Genomic DNA, 24,467 nt, shown 5'->3' on the forward strand with positions numbered 1-24,467 from the left:
TTGCTTGATAATGTATTTAATGATACCATTCATTAACAATAAGTAAGGACAGAACATTCAGTTGTATTTTTAGAAATATTTATTTCTTTATTTGAGAGACACAGAGAGAGAGAGAGAAAGAGAATGGGCACAACAGGGCCTCCAACCACTGCAAACAAACTCCAGATGTATGTGCCACTTTGTGCATCTGGCTTACATAGGTCCTGGGGAATCGAACCATGCTCCTTTGGCTTTGCAGGCAAGCACCTTAACCACTAAGCCATCCCTCCAGCCTCCTAAGTTGTATGTTTTGATGGCTGATTTCTGCTGTGATGCTTTACATGTTCTTCTTTACCCATGACTTTGAAATAGCCCTGTGGATGTTTTCCTACTTTTTTTTTTTTTTTTGGTTTTTCGAGGTAGGATTTCACTCTAGCCCAGGCTGACCTGGAATTCACTATGGAGTCTCAGGGTGGCCTCGAACTCACAGCCTTCCGAGTGCTGGGATTAAAGGCGTGCGCCACCATGCCCGGCTGTTTTGAGTCGGCCTTGTGTGTTCTTTAACCATCAAGAACAGATGTGCGGGATGATGATTGAACCTACCTATTCTCTACACACAGTGAACTCTCGAAGTTCACATTGCTTTGGGAGCACAAGTAATTTGCTTCTCTCCACTCACAGAAATGCTCCCGGAGGTCCGTAAACACCTGGGCTAAAGAAACCCTGAGCAAGCCAGGCGTGGTGGTGCACGCCTTTAATCCCAGCACTTGGGAGGCAGAGGTAGGAGGATCGCCGTGAGTTTGAGGCCACCCTGAGACTCCATAGTGAATTCCAGGTCAGCCTGGGCTAGAGTGAACCCTTACCTCAAAAAAACAAAAAAACAAACAAAAAAAAGAAACCCTGAGTTACTATACTGGAAGTTCAAGAAATAGGATAATGTTGACCACAGTCAATGGAGTGACTAGACACAGTGGCCTTGACAGGGCAGGGAGAGTGGTACACTTGGAGACAATGGTCTCATTATCATAGAATAGAGTAATGGTCTATGTAGTCATAACATATGTTATATATGATCATAATATAGGACATACTATTATCCCGTAGGCATGGGTTGCTTAATGTGGGAAACATGTTCTGAGAAATACATCATGAGGTGATTTTGTTGTGTAAAAATCATAATGTGTTCTTATATATAAACTAAAATAGCTATGACATATGAGGTCCCATAATATTATGGTCTGTCGTTGGCCAAAATGTTGCTGTGAGACGTCTTGGCAGTATGTAAAAGCCTTCATCAAAATAAGCACTTCAGGGCTGGGCGTGGTGGCACACGCCTTTAATCCGAGCACTCGGGAGGCAGAGGTAGCAGGGTGAAGGCCACCCTGGGCTAGAGTGAAACCCTAACTTGAAAAACAAATGAACAAACAAAAAAACCACCAAAAAATAAAACATTTTAGGAGAAATGGGAATTAAATAGTATGTCTAAAATATTGATAGACGTTACATCTAAAGGCAGGATTTTGAATTATTTCTTATTTTCTTCTCGTAATTCCTCTCCACAACTTCTTTCCGTCTAGGCGATTCTTCAAGGATATGCCCCACAATGCACTTGATAAAAAGTCCAACTTTGAGCTCCTGGAGTAAGTCCTGGGACAGGCATGTCCCCCTGCTTCCTGCTTCTCTAGTGTTCCGTTCTCCCCTCAAACACCCTCCTCCACTCATCCCCGACTGGAGCCCCAGAGCCCGCATCTCCCTGGTCCCTAAAGCCCTCTCACCTCCCGTTTGCTCCAATGGGAAAGGAGCGCATGCTCACACTGCTTCTGTCTCCCTTGTTTCAGAAAGGAAGTGGGTCTGGACCTGTTTTTCCCAAAGCAGATGCAGGAGAACTTAAAGGTGAGGACAGCTGAGGAAGAGGAGCCCAGAAAGCCCTGCTCATGTCTCTCCTCGGAACTAGGGCTGGCAGGGTCAGGCTGGGAGGTCCTCAGAGGAGATGGGACATCTGCTGCCTCAGGCCATCTGAACATACAACAGCCAGTGTAGCCTTTGGTTCTCCTAGCTGGGAATAAGGAAGGGATGCGCCTGACTCCTGAGCCCCTCACAGAACGATTCACTTTGTGACGTGAGCCCTGGGATGCTATCTTTCTTGCCTCGCCCACAATTAAGAGTGAGCTTCCTTGGAGACAGTAGAATGAGATGAAGGGACTAAATCCAGGCTGCTGTTGTGTCAGGGACTCTGGGTACAATGCTGTGCCAGTGGGCAGCCTTTCAATGAGACCTAAGGCAGGAACCCAGTCTCAGATGAACAGGGCTTGACTACACTTGCCCAACCCCTCCCCAGCCCAAGCAGTTCCGCAAGATGATCCAGCAGACCTTCCAGCAGTATGCCTCGCTCCGGGAGGAGGAGTGTGTCATGAAGTTCTTCAACACCCTCGCAGGCTTTGCCAACATCGACCAGGAGACCTATCGCTGTGAACTCATTGTAATGACCCTCTCTCCTTACCTTCTCCTTGCCTGACTTCCAGGCCTCCTGGGTGGGGCTTTGGGCAGGATGGGGACAACTTGGGAAATATGGAAGAACAGAGCTGAATGTGGGCCTTCATCTCTATGAGGTGGTCAGAAAGGAAAAGGTGACGGGAAGGGTGGGTGTTAGGGCAGAGGAGCTTCAAGGATAGCGGTCCATGTCTAGCTTAGTGAGATTGTCTTAAGCCTTCTGAACAGGGGTGGGCAGCCTGAGGAAACAGTCCCCTCTTTTTATTCCAGCAAGGATGGAACATTACTGTGGACCTGGTCATTGGCCCTAAAGGCATCCGCCAACTGACAAGTCAAGATGCAAAGGTAGAGAAAGCCCATGGGTGGTCCCATGGGCCCCACCCATCTCCACCCAGACTTCTTCTCCTTTGTCTGCCTCCCACCTTGTCTTCTGAGGTCTCATTGCTGAGAATACAGACTTTATAAGGTCATGCCCTTGGTGTGAGTCCCCTTGGTGTGAGGTTGTCTGAGATAGCAATGTGGGACAGATTCTTCATTATTCCCCATGGTGTTCAGCACAGGGTTGGGTGAGAACGGGCTGAGAAACATCCTGCTGGTATTCCCTATGGCCAGATGAGACAGCTACTCCTCTGGAGTCTGGGAACCTGGGACCAGCGCCAGCTCTACCACCAATTTGGCATTTGACCTTGAGCGAGTTCTGGCTTTCTCCAGACCTCACTTTCTTCTTCTGCGATGTCTTGGAGCTACATGGCTCTTCCCAGTCTTCCTCCCTCCACCTCTCAGATCCTACTCCTCCCCATTCCTTTCATCACCGATCTGCTCAGACAGATCCAGGGCTTGGGATGGTGTTCAGGCTCTGCTGCCTCTTCCACAGCCCACTTGCCTGGCCGAGTTCAAGCAGATCAAGTCTATCAGGTGCCTCCCACTGGAGGAGGGCCAGGCGGTCCTGCAGCTGGGCATCGAAGGTGCCCCCCAGGTGAGAGTCTTTGGAGGACCTGGGAGCTGTGGTGGGCGAGTGTCACTTGGGTTGGGGCACTGACTCAGGCCATCCTTCCCAGGGCACATAGAAGACCTGGGGTTTTCTTCTGGGGAGATGGTTTTAGTCCGGGTTTGTGATATAAAGGGGATTTATTATTAGTTTCTAGGGTACAGGCTGGACAGTCCAGCAATAGCTGTCTGTAGGCTGGGGAGTCTGAGCACCTGGTAGCTGTTCAGACTAGTAGGCTGGGGTGCCTCAGCAGTCCCAAACTGGCACTGCAGGCCTGGAGGATCCCCGCAGAGATGCTGATCTTCAGTCCACGTTGGCAAGCTGATAAGGCGGGTTCAGGGTAGATGCACACACCAGCCGCTAGCATGGGCAGCCAGGCCCGAGGCACTGTGTTCTCATAGCTTCTTTGTATATGGTACAGTGCTGCTGGCTCTGGAGAAAGGTATTCCTCCCTCCATCAATCCTTCCTGCTGATGCCCGAGAGACCCACCCAAGAGGCATGTCTCTTTTTAATTTAATTCCTAATCTGATTAAGTTGACAACAGGATTTAGCTGTCACAGGGATCTTGTTGATCACACTGTACTCAGTGCTCAAAATACGAGGGTCATGATCAGCTTAATTCAAAAGGCATTGCTATTTTACTGTCAGTGGGGAAAGTTTTAGGGAAGGTCAAGGTGACCAGAAATCTGGAGCAAATCAGAAGCCTAATATTCAGCCAATAAACAGTAACTCAGAAAATAAGGTCATGACTTTTTATTTTTATTTTTGAGGGGGCTGGAAGCATCACAAAACCTCAATGTGCAGAGTGTGCCTCTGTCTTCTCTCCCCAACATACATTTTCCACCAGTCCCACACACGACCCACTTGTCAGTTTCTGCCTGTACATACTGAGCCACAGCAAGGTCTACTCAGAGCTCTCACCGTGAGAACCAGAACTGGCTTTGCAAGAGCTCAGGGTGGGGAGTAGGAGGGATGGACAGCACGCCCCCTGGTGGTCATCTCAAGAACAAGCGCAGAGCCCAGTAAATGTGTACCACCCGCAGAGGTGGGATCAGGCCCTGCAGCCTCTCTGTTCGGCCCTATGGAATAGACTGTAGTCAAGGCTATGCAGTCTCACCCTTGGCTGGCCTCTTCTCTGTAGTCCTTGTCCATCAAAACCTCGTCCCTGGCAGAGGCTGAGAACATGGCGGATCTCGTAGATGGCTACTGCAGGCTGCAGGGAGAGTACAAAGGGTCTCTCATCATCCATCCCAAGAAAGGTAGGTTTCCCCTTGGAGGCAAAGTGGCCCAGTGGTAGATGGCAGAGCAGGAGAAGTTAAGCCATTTGCCCCTAGTGGAAGGCAAAAGTATTAGGAGTGTGGCAGAGGAGGCGGGTGGTTAGCTCTAGACCTGGGCCTTAGCCAAACACCCTTGGCCCTGCTGGTTAGGGCTGAAAAGAGGCAGACTTATGGAGGACCTGTGTTGTAGACCGAGCCACTGCTGTCGCCTGGCTGGTCCCTGTGCAAATGGCATCGGGATCCAGTCAGGAAGTGTGGTGGGAATGGAACACGTGACCCTGGCAGGAGGAAGCTCACAGAGTGGATAAGAGTCCCAACCCAAGGCCTGTGTCACTTGAACCACTGTACAGAGAGAGGACTTTAAAAGCAGTGACCAGCGTGCCATCCATCCAGGCCTCTGTGTGTTTGGTTCTGACCCCCCCTCCCCCCTCCTTTTCTGCCAGACGGTGAGAAGAGAAACAGCCTGCCTCAGATCCCCATGCTGTGAGTACAACGTGGGACCCGGTGACTGTGAGCCCGGCCTTTGTGGGCTGGGAGAGGGAAGAACCCCCAGGGAGCCCTCACCTCCATTGCTTCTGAGAGAAAGTTCCAGCAAAGGCTGGAACAGTACTGTGGAGCTGGTCGTTGGCCTTAAACATAGACTCGTGTTACTGCCCAGTGTGACTTCGGAATAGACGGGTTGCCATCCTGTATCTCTCACCCTCTGGAGCCCTGAACTGTCCTCCTAGCCCACTGCCAACCTGGTTGCTTGCAGCCGTAGATAGAACCAAGGCTTGGGTGGGTGGGCGAGGGTGGAGGGAGGCTGCTTGCGGAGAGCGTTGCTGGGCCTTGAGCTCAGCCAGGTCCTATGCCCTTTCCCCCTGTAGAAACCTGGAGGCTCGGAGATCCCACCTCTCAGAAAGTTGCAGCATTGGTAAGCATGCCCACTGCACCCGCTGCCTCCCAGCGAGTCCCCTTCCCGCTTGCTCACTTCTGCTTCCTCTCGTGCCATTGCCAAGCACTCCAAATTACAGAAAAGCACCTTCCCTGTCACTTCTCAACGATGGTTTAAAAATAACATTAACTCGGGCTGGAGAGACGGCTTAGCGGTTAAGGAGCATGCCTGCAAAGCCTGAGGACCCAGGTTCAATCCTGCAGGTCCCACATTAGCCAGATACACATGGTGGCGTGGCTCATGTGTCTGGAATTTGTTTGCAGTGGCTAGAGGCCCTGAGGAGCCCATTCTAACTCTCTCTCATAAATAAATTAAAATAAATCCTGAAAAAAAAAAGAAATGCAAACTCTTTTGAAAAAACAAAGTAACATTAATCTGTCATAGCAATTGTGCATTGGGTAATTTATAGCATGGGTATGCATTTATCTTGAGTAGCCAAAATACAGTAGAGCGGTCGAGTGGGCAGCTCACTTAGAGCTCCGTGTGAGGACCTGAGTGTGGCTTCTCAGCACCCATGTCAATATCAGGCAGGCATGGTGGCTCACCTATAATGCCAGGGCTTGGGCAGTGGAGACAAAGAGATCCCTTGGGCAAGCTGGCTAGTTAATCTAGCCGTAGTGAGCCCTGGGTTCAAGTGAGAGATCCTGGCTCAGTAAATAAGGTGGTGATGGCAAAACACACTGACATCAACCTCCAAGAAGCCCAACATCAACCTCTGGCTTCCACACACACATGCATGCACACATGCATGTGAACACACAGATGCACACGCAATTTAAAAAAACAGATTGCATAGTTTCGAAACAGACATTTTGCCCAGGCGTGGTGGTGCACGCCTTTAATCCCAGCACTCGGGAGGCAGAGGTAGGGGGATTGCCGTGAGCTCAAGGCCACCCTGAGACTCCATAGTTAATTCCGGGTCAGCCTGGGCCAGAGTGAGACCCTACCTTGGAAAAAGAAGAAAACACATATCTTTGTCCCAGCTCTGGAGGCTGGCAAGTCCAAGATCAAGGTGTCTGCAGTGTGGGAGAGCCGTCTTCCCACAGGTCTCCTCACTGTGAGCTCACGTGGTGGAGAGTGAGCTCGAGTTTTTTCCCTCGTCTTGTAAAAGCAATAATCCTCTAACGGGAGCTCCTTCCCCATGGCCTCACCTAACTCTAATCACGTCCCAAAGGCCCACATCCCAAAACCATCATCCTGTGGGGTAGGTTGCAACATATGGGGAGACTCAAACATCCGGCTCCTGATGGTGGTGAGTGGACAGCAGATGTCCCTCGGCGAGTTTCAGAGCAGAGGTGCCCTCAGCTCCGTAGTGACTTCAAAGCCTGGGACAAGTGTGGCCTCTTCTTTTCCTCCCCACCCTCTGTGTCTGCCCTGGCCTCCGGGTGGGAGCCACAGCCTGATTCCTTGCCTTACCCAATGAGGCAACAGACCCGCAGGTTGGACCTCTGTCTTCCTGTCATTGCAGAGTCAGATATCTATGCAGAGATTCCTGATGAGACCCTGAGAAGGCCAGGAGGTAGGTCCTTCAGGAGGTGGGTCACTCCACCATGGTGACCACAATCAAGGCCCTGGGAGGTGACATTGTGAACACTCACGGGAAACTGCAGGGGAACCTTCCATCCTTCTTTCATCCTCCATGTGCTCATAGAGGGAAAGCTGAAGCACTGTTGATGTGCAAGCTGAGGTCATAGGCACATTGACCTCCTGTGGGCCTGTGAAACCCTGTGGGGACTATAAGAATGTTGACCAGGAGGACCCAGAGACCGGAGTGATAGCTTCCCTGGATCTGAGACAAGGAAACAGCTTACATCTCATTTCCTACCTCTAGCCCCAGGACCTTGGCAGAGGTGTTGACTGGGAGGCGATGATTCAGACATGGGGGGTTGTAGACGCTCAGTCCTGAGGGGAGGCCAGCTGGACTTTGGGCTCTGGGATTCCCTGTTTCCTCCATCTTTGCAGGTCCACAGTATGGTGTTACCCGAGAGGACGTGGTTCTTAATCGTATCCTGGGTGAAGGCTTCTTTGGGGAAGTCTATGAAGGGGTCTACACGAATCATGTGAGTCCCAGGCTCTGTTCTGTCTGCACGGTGAGACAGAAGCCAGTCAGATAGATGTGCCTCTGTGGCATGGCAGATCCTCACCCACGGGGCCCAGGACCATTCCCGAAACACCCAGGGAGCAGTGGAGAAGACAGTCATTCCCAAGAGGGATGGAAATAGACTGGGACCTGGAGACGTGTCTCCCAGGCACAGCAAGAGAATGCGCAAAAGGAAGCCAGATGAGATACGTTTGCAGGGCGTGAGCAGAGTCAGCTGGAGTTGGTCTCCGGGTAGGCGAGCCTCAGCTCAGCTTTATGGCTGTGTTTCCAGCAGGCTGGAAAAACAAAGGCAGAGTCCAGGGGCAAGAGCAGCACAGTTTAAAACCCAACAATAAAGACAGAACAAGCTCAGCTCTCCTTGGATGGAGGCCCCCGACCGTGTTCTGTTGACATCACGCCTGCTAACCCTGGGCGGATCCTGTGGCCCTGAGGTCTCAGGCTCCAACATCTGTACTCTGGGATTGAGCTATTTGATCTTTGAAGCCCTTTCTAGTTCTAACACAGCTGTGTCCAGAAGAAAGGGAAAGAACACAGGAGAGAGAAATAGAAGAAGGGGGATGTGATATGCCACTTGGAGACCAGGCCACCTACCTACCCTCGGCCATGCTGGGGTCAAGGAGGACACACTTTCCTCTGGAAGGCACTGCACTGGTCACCGAATGCACACTTCTGTTGCAGAAAGGGGAGAAAGTCAATGTGGCCGTCAAGACCTGCAAGAAAGACTGCACCCTGGACAACAAGGAGAAGTTCATGAGTGAGGCGGGTAGGCATCCCCTGGAAAAGGGCCCCTGAGACTCTCCAGTCTTCAGAGATGGGAGGGCATCGTGAGAGTGGGAAGCACCCGGGACCCCTTTTGCAGGAGGGATTCCTCTCCCGTTCCCCCCAACCCCCATTTGGGCCAGCAAATTAGATTTCCCTTTTGTGACCAGGTATAGAAGAATCCTCAGTAGGAAAGTCATTTGCATAAGGCACTGTTGCCCGGTACTGGAAAAAAAAAAAATTCTACATGACCTTTGACCTGCTGGGCCTCCCATTTGCCCCCACAGTGATCATGAAGAACTTGGACCACCCCCACATTGTGAAGCTGGTCGGTATCATCGAGGAGGAGCCCACGTGGATCATCATGGAACTGTATCCCTATGGGGAGGTGAGCTAGTGCAGACAGGCAGGGAACCCAAGATGGCATCTGGGCCATGGCTGAGAAGGGCAGGATGGAGGGTGTATACAGTGAAGGCCCCTTTCCAGCTTTCTGCCCTCTATTTTGCTGAATTGGAGTCCCGGATGGGTAGAGGAAATTGCTAGAAGAATTGTATTGCTTTTGGATTTCCCCCCAAAATAAGGGAAGGGTTGGTAGCTGCTGGGAACCTGGCGCTCTGGAGCCATGCTGGGTGGTTCGGATGGTCCTGATGGTATATCCCCGCCCGTCAGCTGGGCCACTACCTGGAGCGAAACAAGAACTCCCTGAAGGTGCCCACTCTGGTCCTGTACTCGCTGCAGATTTGCAAAGCCATGGCCTACCTGGAGAGCATCAACTGTGTGCACAGGTAGGACAGCATGGAAGCCGGGCCCTTTTTTTGTGGTCCCCGAGAAGGCCGGGGTACACAGCCCTGAGGAGGGATGCAGACCTGAGGTGGAGCCCCACGCGGGGCTGCACCCAGCAACTAGAGCCCACGCGTGAAACCCCACCCGGGACTGTGTCTACTAACTTAGAGCCCTCAGATGGAGACCCCTCCTGGACTGTTTAGTAGCTTACAGCCCTCAGTACCATAGCAGCCTCTGAAACATTTCCTTACCTGGAAAGTTAAAATAGCTGTGTGGCCCTCTTAAAACCATTGTTGAAAATGACTCTGAAGTCTGAGGTAACCGTGCGGAGCTCAGACCCGTTGGCCTCTCCATAGTGAGTATAGGAGACAGCTTCCATCTGGACCAAAGCTCCAGTTCCTCCACTTCACCCGGTGGCTGACATGTGGCCCTGAAATAAGGGACTGGGCTGCAGAGATTCCTGGAAGTTCTTGGGGGGATCTTCAGCTATCATTCTAGCTCCCCACCATCTCTGAACCACCAGTCTGTCTTCCTTGTGGCCATCAAGTAGGTTTCTCCTCACTGCCCTCACTGCTTTTTGTCTTATTTCACGATCCCCCATGGGGGCTGTAGCCCTTACTCCTACCAGAGGCAGCTCGTGGGAGGCAGAGGGTTTATTTCAGCTTAGTTTTGAGGGGAAGGTTCATCATGGTGGGGAAAGAACGCCCAAGTAGGCCACTGGCTCCCATCTTCATAGATATCAGCTGCAGGAAGAGAGCAGCAAGTGTGGGCCAGCCGCTAACACCAAGTAGGGCTGCACTCAGACTTACTCGCAATGACACGCCTCCTCCAGCAAGGCCCCACCTCCCAAGGGCTCTGCCAGCAGAGGGTTGAGTATGAGGCTTAATCACAAACACAGGAGGCCGTGGGAGACATTTCTCATTCAAACCACCCCAGAGACCACACTGGGATGTTCACCCGTGTGGCCTTGAACCTGATGCTGTGCAAAGCCTGTGCTCACATACTCATTGATCCAACGAGTCCTGTGCAGCTTCTTTGTTTAAAATAATATTTTTATTTGTTTATTTGCAAGCACAGAGAGAAAGACAGAAAGAAATGGCATGCCAGGGCCTACAGCGCTTGAAACAAACTCCAGATGCATGTACCACCTTGTGCAACTGGTCTTATGTGGCACTGGGGAATCGACCGTGAGGCTTTAGGCTTTGCAGGCCAACACCTTCACCACTGAGCCATCTCTCTAGCTCAAGTCTTGTGGAGTGTCTAACCACCTCTGGGTTAGACTGTTCTAGAATATTAGTCAAAGTCATAATCAGAACAGACCAAAATCCTAGTCCTTGGGAGGCTTACATGCTAACATAGGGACCGATGTGACATTTCAGTAGTCAAGACATAATGTTAGTTAGTCAATTAATTTCCTCTGTTTAGTTGAAGTTGAATTTTTTTTATTTTAATTTATTTATTAAAGTCAGATAGAGAGAGGGATAGAGTGAGAGCCAGAGAGAGAATGGGTGCACCAGGGCTTCCAGGCACTGCAAACGAACTCCAGACGTGTGCGCCCCCTTGTGCATCTGGCTAACATGGGTCCTGGGGAATTGAACCTGGGTCCTTTGGCTTTGCAGGCAAACACCTTAACTGCTAAGCCATCCCCTCCAGCCCAAAGTTGCATATTTTAAAACCAGACGGCAGGGAGCACAGTGGTCTGTGAGGAGCAGGCCCTCGCTGGGCATTGGTAGTGACGCCAAGAACCCAGGTGGCCCAAGTCACCAGGCATTCCTGCAGGAGGGCAGGGTGCTCAGCTCAGTAATCGTTGATGTGGGTGGAGCTCTCTTCCTGTCAGTAACCTACTGGAATGTTCCTATAAGCCTGTGCCTGGTTCTCCTCACCTGTACCAAGGTCCCGAGATGACAATGACTCACCCTAACCTTCAACCCTTCTTGCAGGGACATCGCTGTCCGGAACATCCTGGTGGCCACCCCTGAGTGTGTGAAGCTTGGGGACTTTGGTCTCTCCCGGTACATTGAGGATGAGGATTATTATAAAGGTGAGGGACATCCTAGTCACTGGGGAGTTTCCCGAGTCCAAAACCCCAGAGAGTGTGTAGCGTTTGGGAAACCCAGGGAAGGGGTCTCTGGAGAGTAGGTGTATGGTTCTTAGGGAACGTATTTTCTAAATAATTCCTGCAAACTTCTTTGTCTTCCTAAAGCCTCTGTGACTCGTCTCCCCATCAAGTGGATGTCCCCTGAGTCCATCAACTTCCGTCGCTTCACGACGGCCAGTGACGTCTGGATGTTTGGTAAGTGACAATTCATGAGGGCATGGAAAAGGGCCAATTCTCATGTCTGTGGCCTGGCCAGGAGGAGGGTGCAGGGAACAGAGGCCTGACTTGCCGTCCCCCAAGTTTCCAGGGATATGGAGAAGTCCCAGAGATGGGGGAGGAGGTCAGTGATAGAGTTTGGGGGGGGGTAACATGGGACAAGGAATGGCTGAGACAGTCTGGGCTCACTGCCCTTGAAAGGTTCTTGTGATAAGCATGTGGTATATCATCCAGCCCCATAAACTACTATGACAACACCCTACACAGGATCCTCAAAGGAGACAGGGTGGCTTCTTGGGTAAAGAGGTACAAGGAGAGAAAGCCCAGCTGAGTGGGGATGGACACCCCTCACAGAGCACACCGCCCTGGCAGTGGGGGAGAGAGCTCAGTTCATAAAGCACTTGCAAGGCTGGAGAGATGACTTAGCTGTTAAGGAGCTTGCCTGCGAAGCCTAAGGACCCATGCTTGACTCTCCAGATCCCACGTTAGCCAGATGCACAAAGCTGAGGCAAGCGCAAGGTTGCACATGTCCACTAGGTGGCACAAGTGTCTGGAGGTTGATGGCAATGGCTGAGGCCCTGGGGTGCCGATTCTCTCTCTCACTCCGAAAAAATAAATAAGCAAGGCAGTTGGTTGCCTTGTAAATATGAGGAGCCACGTTTGATCTACAGTACCCTCCTAAGATGCTGGGCATGGTTGCAGATGCCCTATAACCCAGTGCTAGGGAGACCAGGGACATAGGGATGCGTGGAGCTCCTTAGCCAACCAGTTTAGTTTAATTGGTGAGTCCCAGGCCAAGTGATTGGACACGAGTCTCTCCCACAAGGAAGTTCTGATGGTTGCCACCATAGCCTCGTCCCGATCCCAGCCAACCCCGACCGCTCCACGTTAAAAGGTCTAGGGAGGGGGACTGTGGTTCACATCCCATGGGCAAGACTTCAGGGAGGCCCAAAGGGAGGGTGAGCTGGCAAGGATGCTTCTCCACCCGGTTGGAGTTGATGGCCACAGTTAGTTGTGCCTGGGTAGGGCAGGCCGGCCTTTCCGTAGCCCAGGGCCTTAGTCTTTTCCTCCACCCTCAGCTGTGTGCATCTGGGAGATCCTGAGCCTTGGAAAGCAGCCTTTCTTCTGGCTGGAAAACAAGGATGTCATTGGAGTGCTGGAGAAAGGGGACAGGCTGCCCAAGCCCGACCTCTGTCCTCCTGTGCTTTACACACTCATGACCCGCTGCTGGGACTATGACCCCAGTGACCGGCCCCGCTTCACGGAGCTCGTGTGCAGTCTCAGGTGAGCGCGGGGCGGGGACCTTGAGGCAAAGGGGGGCGTGCATGGCTTGCTGCCCCGCAGCACTGACATGTGGCCAGTGCCTCTGGCTTGCTGCGAAAGATGTCCTTGTTCCCACGTGGCGCATGGAAGAGTTGGTGACTTGACCCTGGCAACGTCAGGTGGTCTGGGGTTACCCACCCCCCTCCAAAACCCGCCTCTGATGATCTCATGGAATGAGTGCATTCTTCCACTGGAGGCCGGTACCAGCCGCTCACATCCAGGCATCGGGCAGCTCAGTGGGAGGAGCGAAGGCTGAGACCACATTCACTGTCAGCTGGCTGCTCAGAGATGAGGGGAGCCCGGGGCAGCCTTGCCCACCTGGGCCTCTTGCACCGAGCACAGGGCCTTGCTCGTAGCCCACTCTGCGAAGGTATTTTCTCAGGTAGAGAATCGACAAGCACATTCATTGGCACGTCTGTGCTTTGTGGAGTTCCTGGCATGTGACCTTTCTTCTCTTTCCTCTGCATTTGATAATCCCACTTCTTCAGGAAGAGCGTGTTTTTGTTTATCAAGACCATCCCTCAGGGTTTACCTGTCTCTTCTGTCTGGAAGGCCAGGGGCCTGAGACCCTGAGCCTTCTGGGTGTCCCTGGAGGTCACTGGTGACGGGTATTGTCTGTTCAGGGGTTCAGAGTCCCCCAGCTTCCAAGGTGGCTTGTCTGCAGCTAGTCTGACTTCATTTCGCTTCCTCTATGGTGGGGTCAGCGGACTTTTGTGAAGGACCCAGCTAGAAAATATTTGGGGATTTCTTGTCCGTGTCGTCGTCTCTGTGTCATCGATCAGCCTGGCCACCCCAGTGTGGGATCAGCCAGAGACGAGGGTGAATGGAAGGAATGCTGTGCTCAATGAGACACTATCTGCTCATGCTCAAACTTGAACCTGGCATAACATGTCAGAAAGTTTTTTTTTTGTTTTTTTCTTTTCTTTGTTTCCAGTCACTAAAAATGTGCTAGCAAGTCTTAGTTTGAAGCCATGCAAAAATTAGTGGGGAGAGTGGGCTTGGTCTGTGGCCATAGTTTGCTGACCTTGACTTTAGAGCAACTCGTCATTATCTGAGACATTGACTTTTAAGAATTAGTAGTAAACATGTTGGCCATTCATTCATTCACCATCTATTTGCCCAGCCCAGAGTCTTGTGCACATTAAGCAAGTGTTCTGCCACTGAGCCACACCCCTAGCTCTGTAAATTTCTTTTGAGGACAAGCAAGTAGCCAACGAGCCAAGCACAGTGGCTCACAATTCTAACCCCAAGGCTTGGGAGGTGGAGGCAGGAGGATCACGAGTTCAAGATTATTTTTCAGCCAAACAAAATGGAATGGCTGGCGGGAGGCCTCTGAAGGGGGAGGCTGGGAATGCCCAGGTGAGGAATAGCAGGGATGAACTTGCATTTGCTTGTGGGGTGGGGTCCCCAACAAAGTCTGCAAAATCGCTGGCTTAGAAAGCCTGTTGACATTCCCGATTGATTTTGCGCCATCTGTTGGTCCCAGTAAGGTGACTTGAGAGGCTAGAAGGTTCCAGGAAGAAAGTGTTTGAAAGATGGGCTCTGAGAGGGCAAAAGCTATGGATGGAGCATGGCAAGGTCTTCAGGACCACAGGGACGGCAGGCGCCTATCCCTGGACTAAAAGTCCCCCATCAGAAGTACCCCACTATCCCCCACCATAGAGGTCATGAGTGGTTTCCCCAGCATGACCTGAAGAAACCCAGAGCCCAGCAGACCCCGGGGGACCTCCTTCAGACCCAAACCTGTCACTCCTTCGGGGTTAAAAAAGGATTTGACCTGCATTTTCCAATATTGTGTGCCAAATTCTGAGGATTTTTTTGGTACATAATGCTAGTTAGCTTTCTGAATCCTTTGATTGACAAAATGTAGCAGGCCGCGGATATAATGTATGTGTATCCCTCTGAGGACTCAGGACCAAGCGGTATTTATTCAGTAAACACATAACACCTGGTATCCATTGGCACATCTGGACTGCGCACGTAACGTGTAGACCCTGCAGAGAATCCAAAGGTGTCTGAGATGACCTGCTCGGGGTGGGAAGGTCAACAGTGCACTGTCACAGGTCGCCTGCAAGGGGATTGCAGTTGAGAGCACACCACCCCCACCCCAAGTGTGAAGTGGACCATCTAATGCCATTGGGAACCTTGGCCTGGAACATGTGAATTTGACAGAGACACTGGGAATATACGCAGGGCCCTGGTGCCTGTAGCAGGCACAAGAGGACCTGGGAGGTGGGCAGCAGTCAGCTTTTGCTGCCCTGTGGCTTGGCCAGGCTCCCCAGGGATATCTTCCTTCCCATTGGATCATCCCTGTAATCCTCCCAAACCCCTGCGTGGGGGCGATGTCAGGATCCATAGCCCACTATGTTTCAGAGGGATTTCCCAGGCCACTCTGCAGGGAAGATGGGGATGGAAATGGTTATCTGGCGGCCCATGGCCAAGCCTCTCCTGACTTCAGTATGGTACAGAAGAGAGTCCCAAGTGACCTTTCACTTTGTCCCTGTTTGTCTCCTTTATCTGACCCTGGCTTCTTGGCAGTGACATTTATCAGATGGAGAAGGACATTGCCATAGAGCAGGAAAGGAATACTCGCTACCGACCCCCTAAGATATTGGAGCCCACTGCCTTCCAGGAACCCCCGCCTAAGGTAAGCAAGATATGGCCTTGTTATTCGCGTGGGTTATAGCAGAGACAGTTGCCCGTGTGACCCACTGCCCTCTCATGGAATACGGAGGCTTTCTTGCAACTTTCAACCCTCATGCCTCACTGTCCCAGCAGGAGGCCAGCACCCACCTCTGGGGAGGGTGGATCAGATTCCTCCACGCAGTTTGCCTTGGGAACCTGCACACCTGTCTTCCAGTGCTTCCTCGGGTAGATCAGATACCCCCAGTGGCACAGGAAAGAGGACTGGCTGTGCTGAGCCCTCAAGGCCCAGGCTCTGCATTCATGCCCTTGGTTGTAGCCCAGGTCGGAGGAGCCCCATTGCCCTATGGTCATGTTGAGACCATGGCTATATTAACTACAGCTGCCCAGACAGAATGCCCCAGAAGAAATGGGTTAAACGACAAAAACTTATTCTCAAAATTCTAGTGCGGGGAAGCCCAAGCCCAAGACACAAACATATACAGTACCTGCTGAGGACCCCTGTCTAGCTCTCAGGTGGTCTTCTTGCTGTGTACTTACCTGGTGGCAGAGAGAGAGAGAGGAGGGGGAGGGGAAGAGAGGGCCAAAATAGAGGTACATGCAGACAGAGAGAAAGTGAGAGAGAGAGAGAGAGAGAGAGAGGAGAGGAGAGGAGAGTTACTCTCCGGTCCTATTCTCAACAGGACACTAATCCCATCATGGGGCCCTACCCTGATGACCCCTTCTACAAGTAAGCTCCTCTCAAAAACCTTATCTCATAATACTTAGGACTTTAACATTTGAATGAGGGGGGAAGACAGGCCTTCAGTCCATAGCAATGACCAATCTGGTCCAAGACCTTTTCTCATTGTCCCTCTGGCCTGGCACCTGTCTCTCCATCATCACTGAGGTTCTCAGTAAGTGGCTGCAAAGTGAGGGTAACTCGGTCCCCATCTTTCCACTGTAAGAATGCAGAACTGCTTGTGACCTGATAGTCCCCTTGGTGGGTCCTGTTTGCCAGAAACTGACCCAGCTCTGTCCTCTCTCCAGCCCAGCCGTCCCAAGTACAGACCCCCTCCCCAAACCAACCTGCTGGCCCCCAAGCTGCAGTTTCAGGTAAGTGTATCACCAAAGGGTGGGAGCGGTCAGCTCCATCCTTCCTTGAGGTCCTTCCAGAAATCCCATTGCAGTGCTTCTGAGGATTAGCAAGCATCTGCTTAGGGGAACGCCTGGATTGGCTTTTCTTTGGGTAGAATTTGAACTCAGGTCCAAAGGACCGAAGTTCAGCTCTGCTCGGAGCGCTGCCTGTAACCCTGTCCAGCTGCGTGCAGTGTCTGCTGCTTTGTGTGTCTGCCTGTGGCTGCCTCCTCGTGTCCCTGGTTTCCCTGGCCTCCTGTCCCTAAGGATTCCTGGGGATCTGGGGCAAGATGAAAGTTCCACAGACTGGAGTCCCTCCCAGGGCACTCTGCAGAGGCTCTGACCAGGACGCAGGTGGCCAGGAAACAGAAAGCAGGAGTCCACCTGAGCTTCCTTCATCCATCATTGCCAGCCATAAGTGTCCCCAAGGCTGTGCTCTGTGACTCAGAGTGCCCTGGCCTGTGTCCCTCACTGGCATCTGGGAGCCAGGTGGCCCACCCTGATGCCTGTCCTCCTCTTACGTCCCCCAGCACAGAGTGGCCAATGGAACACAGAGCGTCTAAGCTAATGACAGTAGGGCTGGCTTATTTGATGCTTCCTATAGACAGGCTGTGCGCCACAATCATATATTTCTGGCCAAGGAAACACCCCATTGTCAAAAGAAGCCCAACCAAGAATAAACAGATAAATCCTCTTCATGTGAACATATTGTCTTGAGTCAGAATGTGAAAACATCTTTTAAAAAAAAAAAGAAACATTCAAAATGGTGATAAATTTTTAATCAAAATAATTATGTCCACATATGCACACATGCTCACACGCAGTGTGGATCCCCTGTGCCCCTGGGTTGGCATCTCTGGGTTCAACCAATAAGGGATGGAAAATTTGTCAAAAAATATCATGTCTGCACAGACCATGTGCAGACATTCTCATTATTCCTAAACAGTACAATGTGTGTGTGTGTGTGTATACATATATATACATATATATACATATATATATATATATATATATAGACACATACATACATACATAAAGGTACTTGCATAGTATTTGCATGGTATTATGATTTACAATAACCTCGAGATGAGTTAACACACGCTGGAGGTAATGTGCAGGTTACACACAAAATATAGCACCATTTTATACAAGGGATTAGAATGTCTGCAGATTTTGCTATGTACCAGGGGTCCCGGAGCTAGTACCCCACAGACACAGAGGGACAGCTGTGTGTGTGTGTGTGTGTATTTATTTATCTGCAGACTAATCATATCTCAATTTGTATCACCATTATGAAACATAACCCTTTTCCAAAAGGCCCCTGAGGTAGAAGTCCTGATCTCAGGAGATCAGCAACTCACGGGCAGTCCGTGTGCGCAGAGCACCCGGGGGGAGCAGTGTTGTAAAAGAGAAGCCGTGTTGCTCTGACATTCTCCCCAGCAGGGCCAGGGACACGCCAAGCCACCTTCGTGATTAGCTCCGGAGAGCAAGTCTGTGTCCCCCCGTGGTGCTCACGTAGCATTTCTTTGTACCCATGTTCGTAGCAGCTAATTGTCCACCCTTTTGCCTTGTCCCTGTGTCTTGTGCTTCTTTGCTTCTCCTGAATAGGTCCCAGAGGGTCTGTGTGCCAGCTCTCCTACGCTCACCAGCCCTATGGAGTATCCATCTCCTGTTAACTCTCTGCATACTCCGCCTCTCCACCGGCACAATGTCTTCAAGCGCCACAGCATGCGGGTAAGAGGGCTCTGCATGCTGGGTCCCTGCCCACCCAGGAGGCTGCTGGAGGGAACAGGCCCGGGATACCGGGAAGCCCGTGTCCACAGTCTCAGGAGGTGCTCCATGCTCTCATGTGCCACTCAGGACCCTGAGGGTCTTTGTGACCTTCCTTCCCTCTGTAAATTCCCTGGAGGCCAGAGCCAAGCTAGGCTCTGCTCTCGAGGACACACGCTGGCTGTTCTGGTGCCATGACTAACGATGGGAAAACCTCTCCCTTTTCCTGGGCCACAGGAGGCAGGAAGCACATGGGAGTGTGGAGGCTTGTGGGCAGAGCGTAGCCAGGCCTGCAGGTGCTCAGGAACAAAGGATCCTGAAGGTCCTGCCCCATGCTGCCTTCCTGCCTGGTCGCTTTGGTTGCTAAGTCTGTCTTTAGGGAAAGGGCTTCCCTGTGGCTGCTCCTCTTGCTGCTGTTGTAAAAGATGCTGCTGGGTAGGAAAGAGCTTGGAGCTGGTCAGGATGTGGACCTATGGGCCAGCTGAAGAGGGTCTAAGCTCCTCCCCTGCAATCCATTTGTCCTCTGTGATTGGTGAGGCCCTGATGGCTACATGGACCACACAGTCAGGTCTTATGAGCAGATGCCCACTGGTACCAACCAGCTCCTTCCGAACCCATGATCTCATGTGGTCAGTCTTCGTGAACTCTTGGTCTTTTTATTAACTTGCATTCCCAAACAGACCCTATGACTTTAGCTCTAATTCTATACGGGTACATATTTCAGATTCAAGATACATAGTGGTTAAAGATTTCTGTGGGGAAAAGTGCATGTTTATTACAATATATGTGGAAAATGTCAGCAGTTGTGATGATAGACTTCTGTGCCGTTATTCTTAATTTAGTAAAAGTTTGAGATGAGCCTAACTTAGAATTCCAGGCAGCAAGATCTGCTGTGAAATAAAATCCCCCCAGCCGCCCACCCCGCTTTTCTCTCTCAAGTTAATCTAATCAACTTCCATCTTTGCATGGGCTTAAGCACAATCAAACTATAATTTTAAGCATGTGCTATAATTTAGGCAGTGTTTATTTTCTCCACCCGCCCTCCACCCTGGACTCTTTATTCATAATTAATTAAGGTTCAGGGAGCTTTGCTGAAAACTGTGTTCTTTTAAGAAGAAGATGTTTAGCACATTGGAGGGGTGGCATGCCTGCGTCTAAACGCCACTGCCCCACTACAATTTTGTTCAGTCCCACAGTTAGAACGCAGCAGGAGAAAAGACCTTTTGTGTCAGGGTTTAGAAGTAATTGCCATAAAGAAAATCTGCCTAAAAGAACATCATGAACGTTTCTTCAAATAAACAATCAAAGGCTAAAAATACCAACTTCGCCTTAATGGCAGAAACACTGAGAAATTCTCTTTCAGGTGGGATACTTAAAAGAGATCATAGAGACCCCCACAAAGATTTGGAGATGGAAAAAAGCAGTTTTCTCTACAGCATGGCTCAGGATGGCAGCCAGTACCCTCCCTGAGCACCTTACCAAAAAAGATGTCAAAGTAGAGAACGAGATTAGTTGGGAAGACGGTTTCCAGCAGGAGGGGAGGAGGATCAAGGGAAAGTAATGGAAGGGGATTATAATAAAAATAAGCTATGCACATGTATAAAAAGTGTCCCCAAAGAAGTATTAGTAAACTGATTCTCCATAGAGGGATGGGAGTGGGCGGGGGGGGGGGGAGGGAGCAACAAACCACAGGGCACTGTCCTTGGTGCTGAAGAAGCTAATGGGCAGCTTTACCTTCAAGGAGCTTACAGTCTAAAGAAAGCCAGGGACAGTCTCACCTGTTATATGCCTGTCAGATGCCTAGTTTTCTATCTGGACCTTGAAGGATGGGGAAGATTTGAGTGGCAAGAGACTAGGGTGGAGAGACCAGGGGTGGAGAGAAGACTTAACGGTTACAGCATTTGCCTGCAAAGCCCAAGGATCCCAGTTTCATTCTCCAGGACCCACGCAAACCAGATGCACAAGGAGCACATGCATCTGGAGTTCATTTGCAGTGGCTGGAGGCATAAATGAATGAGGCTGGGAGGGTGGGCTGAAAGCAAATTGTACAGAGCATCAGAGATTATGAGTATCATTTTGGATCAGAAGTACCTCTTTCTTTGTAAGAAATGTAGATGCCCCTGGGCTAGGAAGAATGCTGGGGTGTATTTCAGCCAAACTAGCTCTATTAGTTACCTTCTTGTTTCTAAGAAAAAAAATGTGCAACCAGGAGAAACTTATAAAAGGAAACTGGTTTAACTTGGCTTATAGTTCTAAGGGGTAGGCTCCGTCATGACAGGAAAGGCATGTCAGGCCTTAGTAGGAAGCCTTTGCCATGCAGTCACACCAATAGGGAGGGAGTAGAGAGATAGAACAGCAATCAGGGCTAGACTATAAAACCTCAATGTCCACTGTCAAGAACACGCTTCTTCCAGTGAGGCTGTACCTCCTCACAGTTCTTCAACCTTCCCAAATGGTACCACCAGCTGGGAATTCAAACGCATGGTCCTATGGAGAGCACCTTATATGTACAATCACCAAAACCACCTAAAGAGATTCAAGGTTTGGAAGCTCTCGTTTTTATCCTTTTAGTTTTCATGTGAAACTGGAAGGCATCAGAATTAATCCTCCAGTATGTTTTTGTTAAAACATTTGGTAAGGATGAGACCCAGGGCACACAAGGCACATAAGTGAAGGAAATTGTCTCAGAACATCTAAAGACTATTTTTTTAATGAGTCCAGTCATCACTCCTACCTATGTTTAATCTTCCTTAGTCCCTGCATTTTTCTTATACCTATGCATTGCTAACTCTATATTTAGATGCCACCTCTACATTTAGAACTTAGGGCCCTATGCTTCTGCTTGTCACTATATACAAATAGCCCAGGACAGCCATACTGTACTATTCACAGGTATTACCATTTAACTGGGGACATTTAAATTAGAATTTCCTCATTTTGCAGCATTGTGTCTTGTACCATTTTGTGTTTCCATATCAAAATTCCTGAGGCTGGTACTTCACATGGAAAAGAGGCTTATTTAGCTCAGTTTTGTGACATTAAGAGACTGGTCATGGCACCTACTCAACTCTGCTAAACTGAGTGTTCTGGTCCCATCATGCCATGGTTGTAATCAGAGCACCAAAACTCTGACCTAACTCTTATTTATTAAGCCCTCTGAGAACATGTGCACTGTGTTGTTCAAAAAAAATGACTATTCTCCCAGCACTCACCCCCATGCCTGCCACGTAACATATTGTTGTTGGCTAGATTGAACAACAGTGTTGGAAGAAATGCTCAGAGCACAGGGGAGCACCTCACTGTGACTTTCAAGCTGTACTGTAGAACTCTCTCTGTGTGTGTGTGTGTGTGTGTGTGTGTGTGTGTGTGTGAAAATATTTTATTTATTTATTTGTGGAAGAGCGAGACAAAGGGGCATATAGAAACAGAATGGGTTCACCAGGGCCTGTAGCCACTGAAAACAAACTCCAGACTCATGCACCACCCTGTGCATCTGGTTTTATGTGGGTATTGGAGAATCAACCTGAATCCTTAAGTTTTGCAAGTAAGGAACTTCACTGCTGAGCCATCTCTCCAGCCCCTCAAGTGTGTTTTACAGAGCTTACTGGTGGAAAAGTCAAGATTATGGCTTGCTAAAAGTGCGTATATGAGATGGTTTGTTAAAAATATTTAATTTAAACCAGGTGTGGTGGTACACGCCTTTAATCCCAGCACTTGGGAGGCAGAGGTAGGAGGATTGCCATGAGTTCGAGGCCACCCTGAGAGTACATACTGAGTTTCATGTCAGTCTAGGCTAGAGTGAGACCTCAAAAAGCAACGTGTGTGTGTGTGTGTGTGTGTGTGTGTGTAAATTTATTTGCAAGAATAGAAAGAGAGAGAGAGAATAGGCATGCCAAGGCCTCTAACCATTGCAAATGAACTCCAGACACATGTGCTATATTGTGCATCTGGCTTATGTGGGTCCTGGGGAATTGAACCTGGGTTCTTTGGCTTTGCAGGCAAATGCCTTAACCACTAAGCCATCTCTACATGGGTATTTTAAAGCATTTTAACAAATAAATATACAGATTATCTACTCCTAAGGACGGGAGCTGTCTTCATTCACTTTGTACTGTGATAAGATACTTGTGAGTAGGTAATTTATAATGAACGGAAATTTATTTCTTGTACTTCTGGTGGTCAACAAGTGCAGAGTTGAGGGCTGCATAGGTGAAGGCCTTCTTGCTGGGTCCTAACATAATAGAAAACCTACTGTGAGTGAGGGAGAGCATAAGAGAATGAGGGGAAGAGCCAAACCTAGCCTTCTATCAGGAACCACCACCCCCCGTGATAACACACACACTCTCATGCTATTGGCACTAATTCTTTCATGAAGTCAGAGACCTGGTGACCCAACCCCTCTCAGCACTGTTGCATCAGGAGTTAAGTTTCTAACTCGTGAACATCGAGGGGCCCATTGAGACCGCAGCAGGAACTGCTGGCGTTCAGGTCCTGGCAGGAACCTGTCACGGGCAAAGGCTTCTTACACAATCAGAAGGATATCCACAACTTCTTCCTCCAGCAGTCCCAGCTGCCCTGCATGGTCTTGGAATCACGTGGTCACATGCAGCAGATAAAAAAGAAAATAAGGGCTGAAGAGATGGCTTAGCAGCTAAGACACTTGCCTGTGAAGGACCTGTGTTTGTTTGACTCTCCAGATGTCACATAAATCAAACACACAAGGTGACCCAAGTACACGAGGTCACATATGCGCACAAGGGGGTGCACATGTCTGGAGTTCAACTGCAGTGGTGGAGGCCCTGGCACATCAATTCTCCCTCTCCTCTCTTTCTCCCTCCCTCCCTCCCCCCCCTCTCTCTCTGTCTTTCTGATTAAAAAAATGCAAAAAAAAAAAAGCAAAATAGTATGGAAGGACTTAGCAGATCATTATGCAAGTGAACCTTGGGAAGTTTGAAGAAAAATAGGAAAATACCAACACCCGTTTTACCAACGAGAAGGGTAAACGGATCCAGAACCCCATGGGAGAGTGAAGACAGGGATGGGGCTAGCTAGAAAAAAAAAAGTATTTATCTTATAATGAAAGTTCTTTAAATTCCACTCTCAGTCTTATCTCTTAGCTAGTGTGTTTCTTTTAACCTTTGGTTCTATCACCCAAGCTCTTACCTTAGTGAAGAATGCATTTTACTAGGCAGGCATAATGGCCAGGTACAAGCAGCTCTGTGCAGTACAGAGCTCCGGCTGTCCCCACTGTTTCCGGAAGGTTCCAGGGCTCCATGGTACTTTGGTAGAGACAAGCTGCAAAGACGTTGGGACTGGCTTCGCCTCGCCGAGTCTATTAAATGACAGCAGCCATCACAAATGCCAACTGAGAAAGTGATATTAGTCCAGTCGGTTGAAAATAAAAAAGGCCAGGCGATTGTTTGAATACACAGGGCATGAGAAAGGGTGTGTTCTGGACTTTGGCACCACACTGCAACCAGGCATGTGCATGAGGCTAAGACCCAATCGTGGCTGCGGGTTTAAGAACAGACAAGAAGAGAGTGGCTGGCAGAGCCGTCCTGGGCTCGCCTGGGGCTCTTCCAGAAATCGTCCCTGCCCCGGGTGTGAGGACAGGGCTCACTGCATCCATTGTCCTTGCAGGAGGAGGACTTCATCCGGCCCAGCAGCCGAGAGGAGGCCCAGCAGCTCTGGGAGGCCGAGAAGATCAAGATGCGCCAGATCCTGGACAAGCAACAGAAGCAGATGGCGGAAGATTCCCAGTGGCTGAGGCGGGAGGAGAGGTGCCTGGTGAGTCAACTGGGCAGGGCCGCCTTCTGGCCCCACTCCTTGGGGAGAATGCTTGCTATACATTCTCCACGATGTCACTCCAAAGCCCTAAGTCCTTTGCCTTGGTCTCCTCTGCAGGACCCCATGGTTTATATGAACGACAAGTCACCACTGGTAAGTCATCAGGAGGGGCCTCCTAGAGATAAGACCTGAGAAGACCCTT

General features: G+C 50.1%; 1 protein-coding gene across 4 annotated transcripts in view; it reads left to right on the top strand.

Moving 5' to 3' along the window:
- Positions 1-24,467, top strand: part of Ptk2b (protein tyrosine kinase 2 beta) — a 151,426-nt gene that overhangs the window by 120,591 nt on the left and 6,368 nt on the right. For all 4 annotated transcript variants that reach the window (XM_045130790.1, XM_045130787.1, XM_045130788.1 and 1 more), the window contains exons 6-26: positions 1,557-1,619; positions 1,818-1,872; positions 2,318-2,458; positions 2,740-2,814; positions 3,344-3,445; positions 4,600-4,717; positions 5,179-5,218; positions 5,602-5,648; positions 7,138-7,188; positions 7,632-7,729; positions 8,449-8,533; positions 8,817-8,917; positions 9,199-9,314; positions 11,253-11,353; positions 11,516-11,605; positions 12,706-12,910; positions 15,488-15,596; positions 16,622-16,687; positions 18,317-18,442; positions 24,119-24,265; positions 24,383-24,418. In XM_045130790.1, the coding sequence (XP_044986725.1) occupies positions 1,557-1,619; positions 1,818-1,872; positions 2,318-2,458; positions 2,740-2,814; positions 3,344-3,445; positions 4,600-4,717; positions 5,179-5,218; positions 5,602-5,648; positions 7,138-7,188; positions 7,632-7,729; positions 8,449-8,533; positions 8,817-8,917; positions 9,199-9,314; positions 11,253-11,353; positions 11,516-11,605; positions 12,706-12,910; positions 15,488-15,596; positions 16,622-16,687; positions 18,317-18,442; positions 24,119-24,265; positions 24,383-24,418 (1,972 nt within the window). The remainder of the gene's footprint in view (positions 1-1,556; positions 1,620-1,817; positions 1,873-2,317; positions 2,459-2,739; positions 2,815-3,343; positions 3,446-4,599; positions 4,718-5,178; positions 5,219-5,601; positions 5,649-7,137; positions 7,189-7,631; positions 7,730-8,448; positions 8,534-8,816; positions 8,918-9,198; positions 9,315-11,252; positions 11,354-11,515; positions 11,606-12,705; positions 12,911-15,487; positions 15,597-16,621; positions 16,688-18,316; positions 18,443-24,118; positions 24,266-24,382; positions 24,419-24,467) is intronic.

This window comes from Jaculus jaculus, chromosome 12 (genome assembly GCF_020740685.1).
Source record: "Jaculus jaculus isolate mJacJac1 chromosome 12, mJacJac1.mat.Y.cur, whole genome shotgun sequence".
Classification (NCBI taxonomy): domain Eukaryota; kingdom Metazoa; phylum Chordata; class Mammalia; order Rodentia; family Dipodidae; genus Jaculus; species Jaculus jaculus.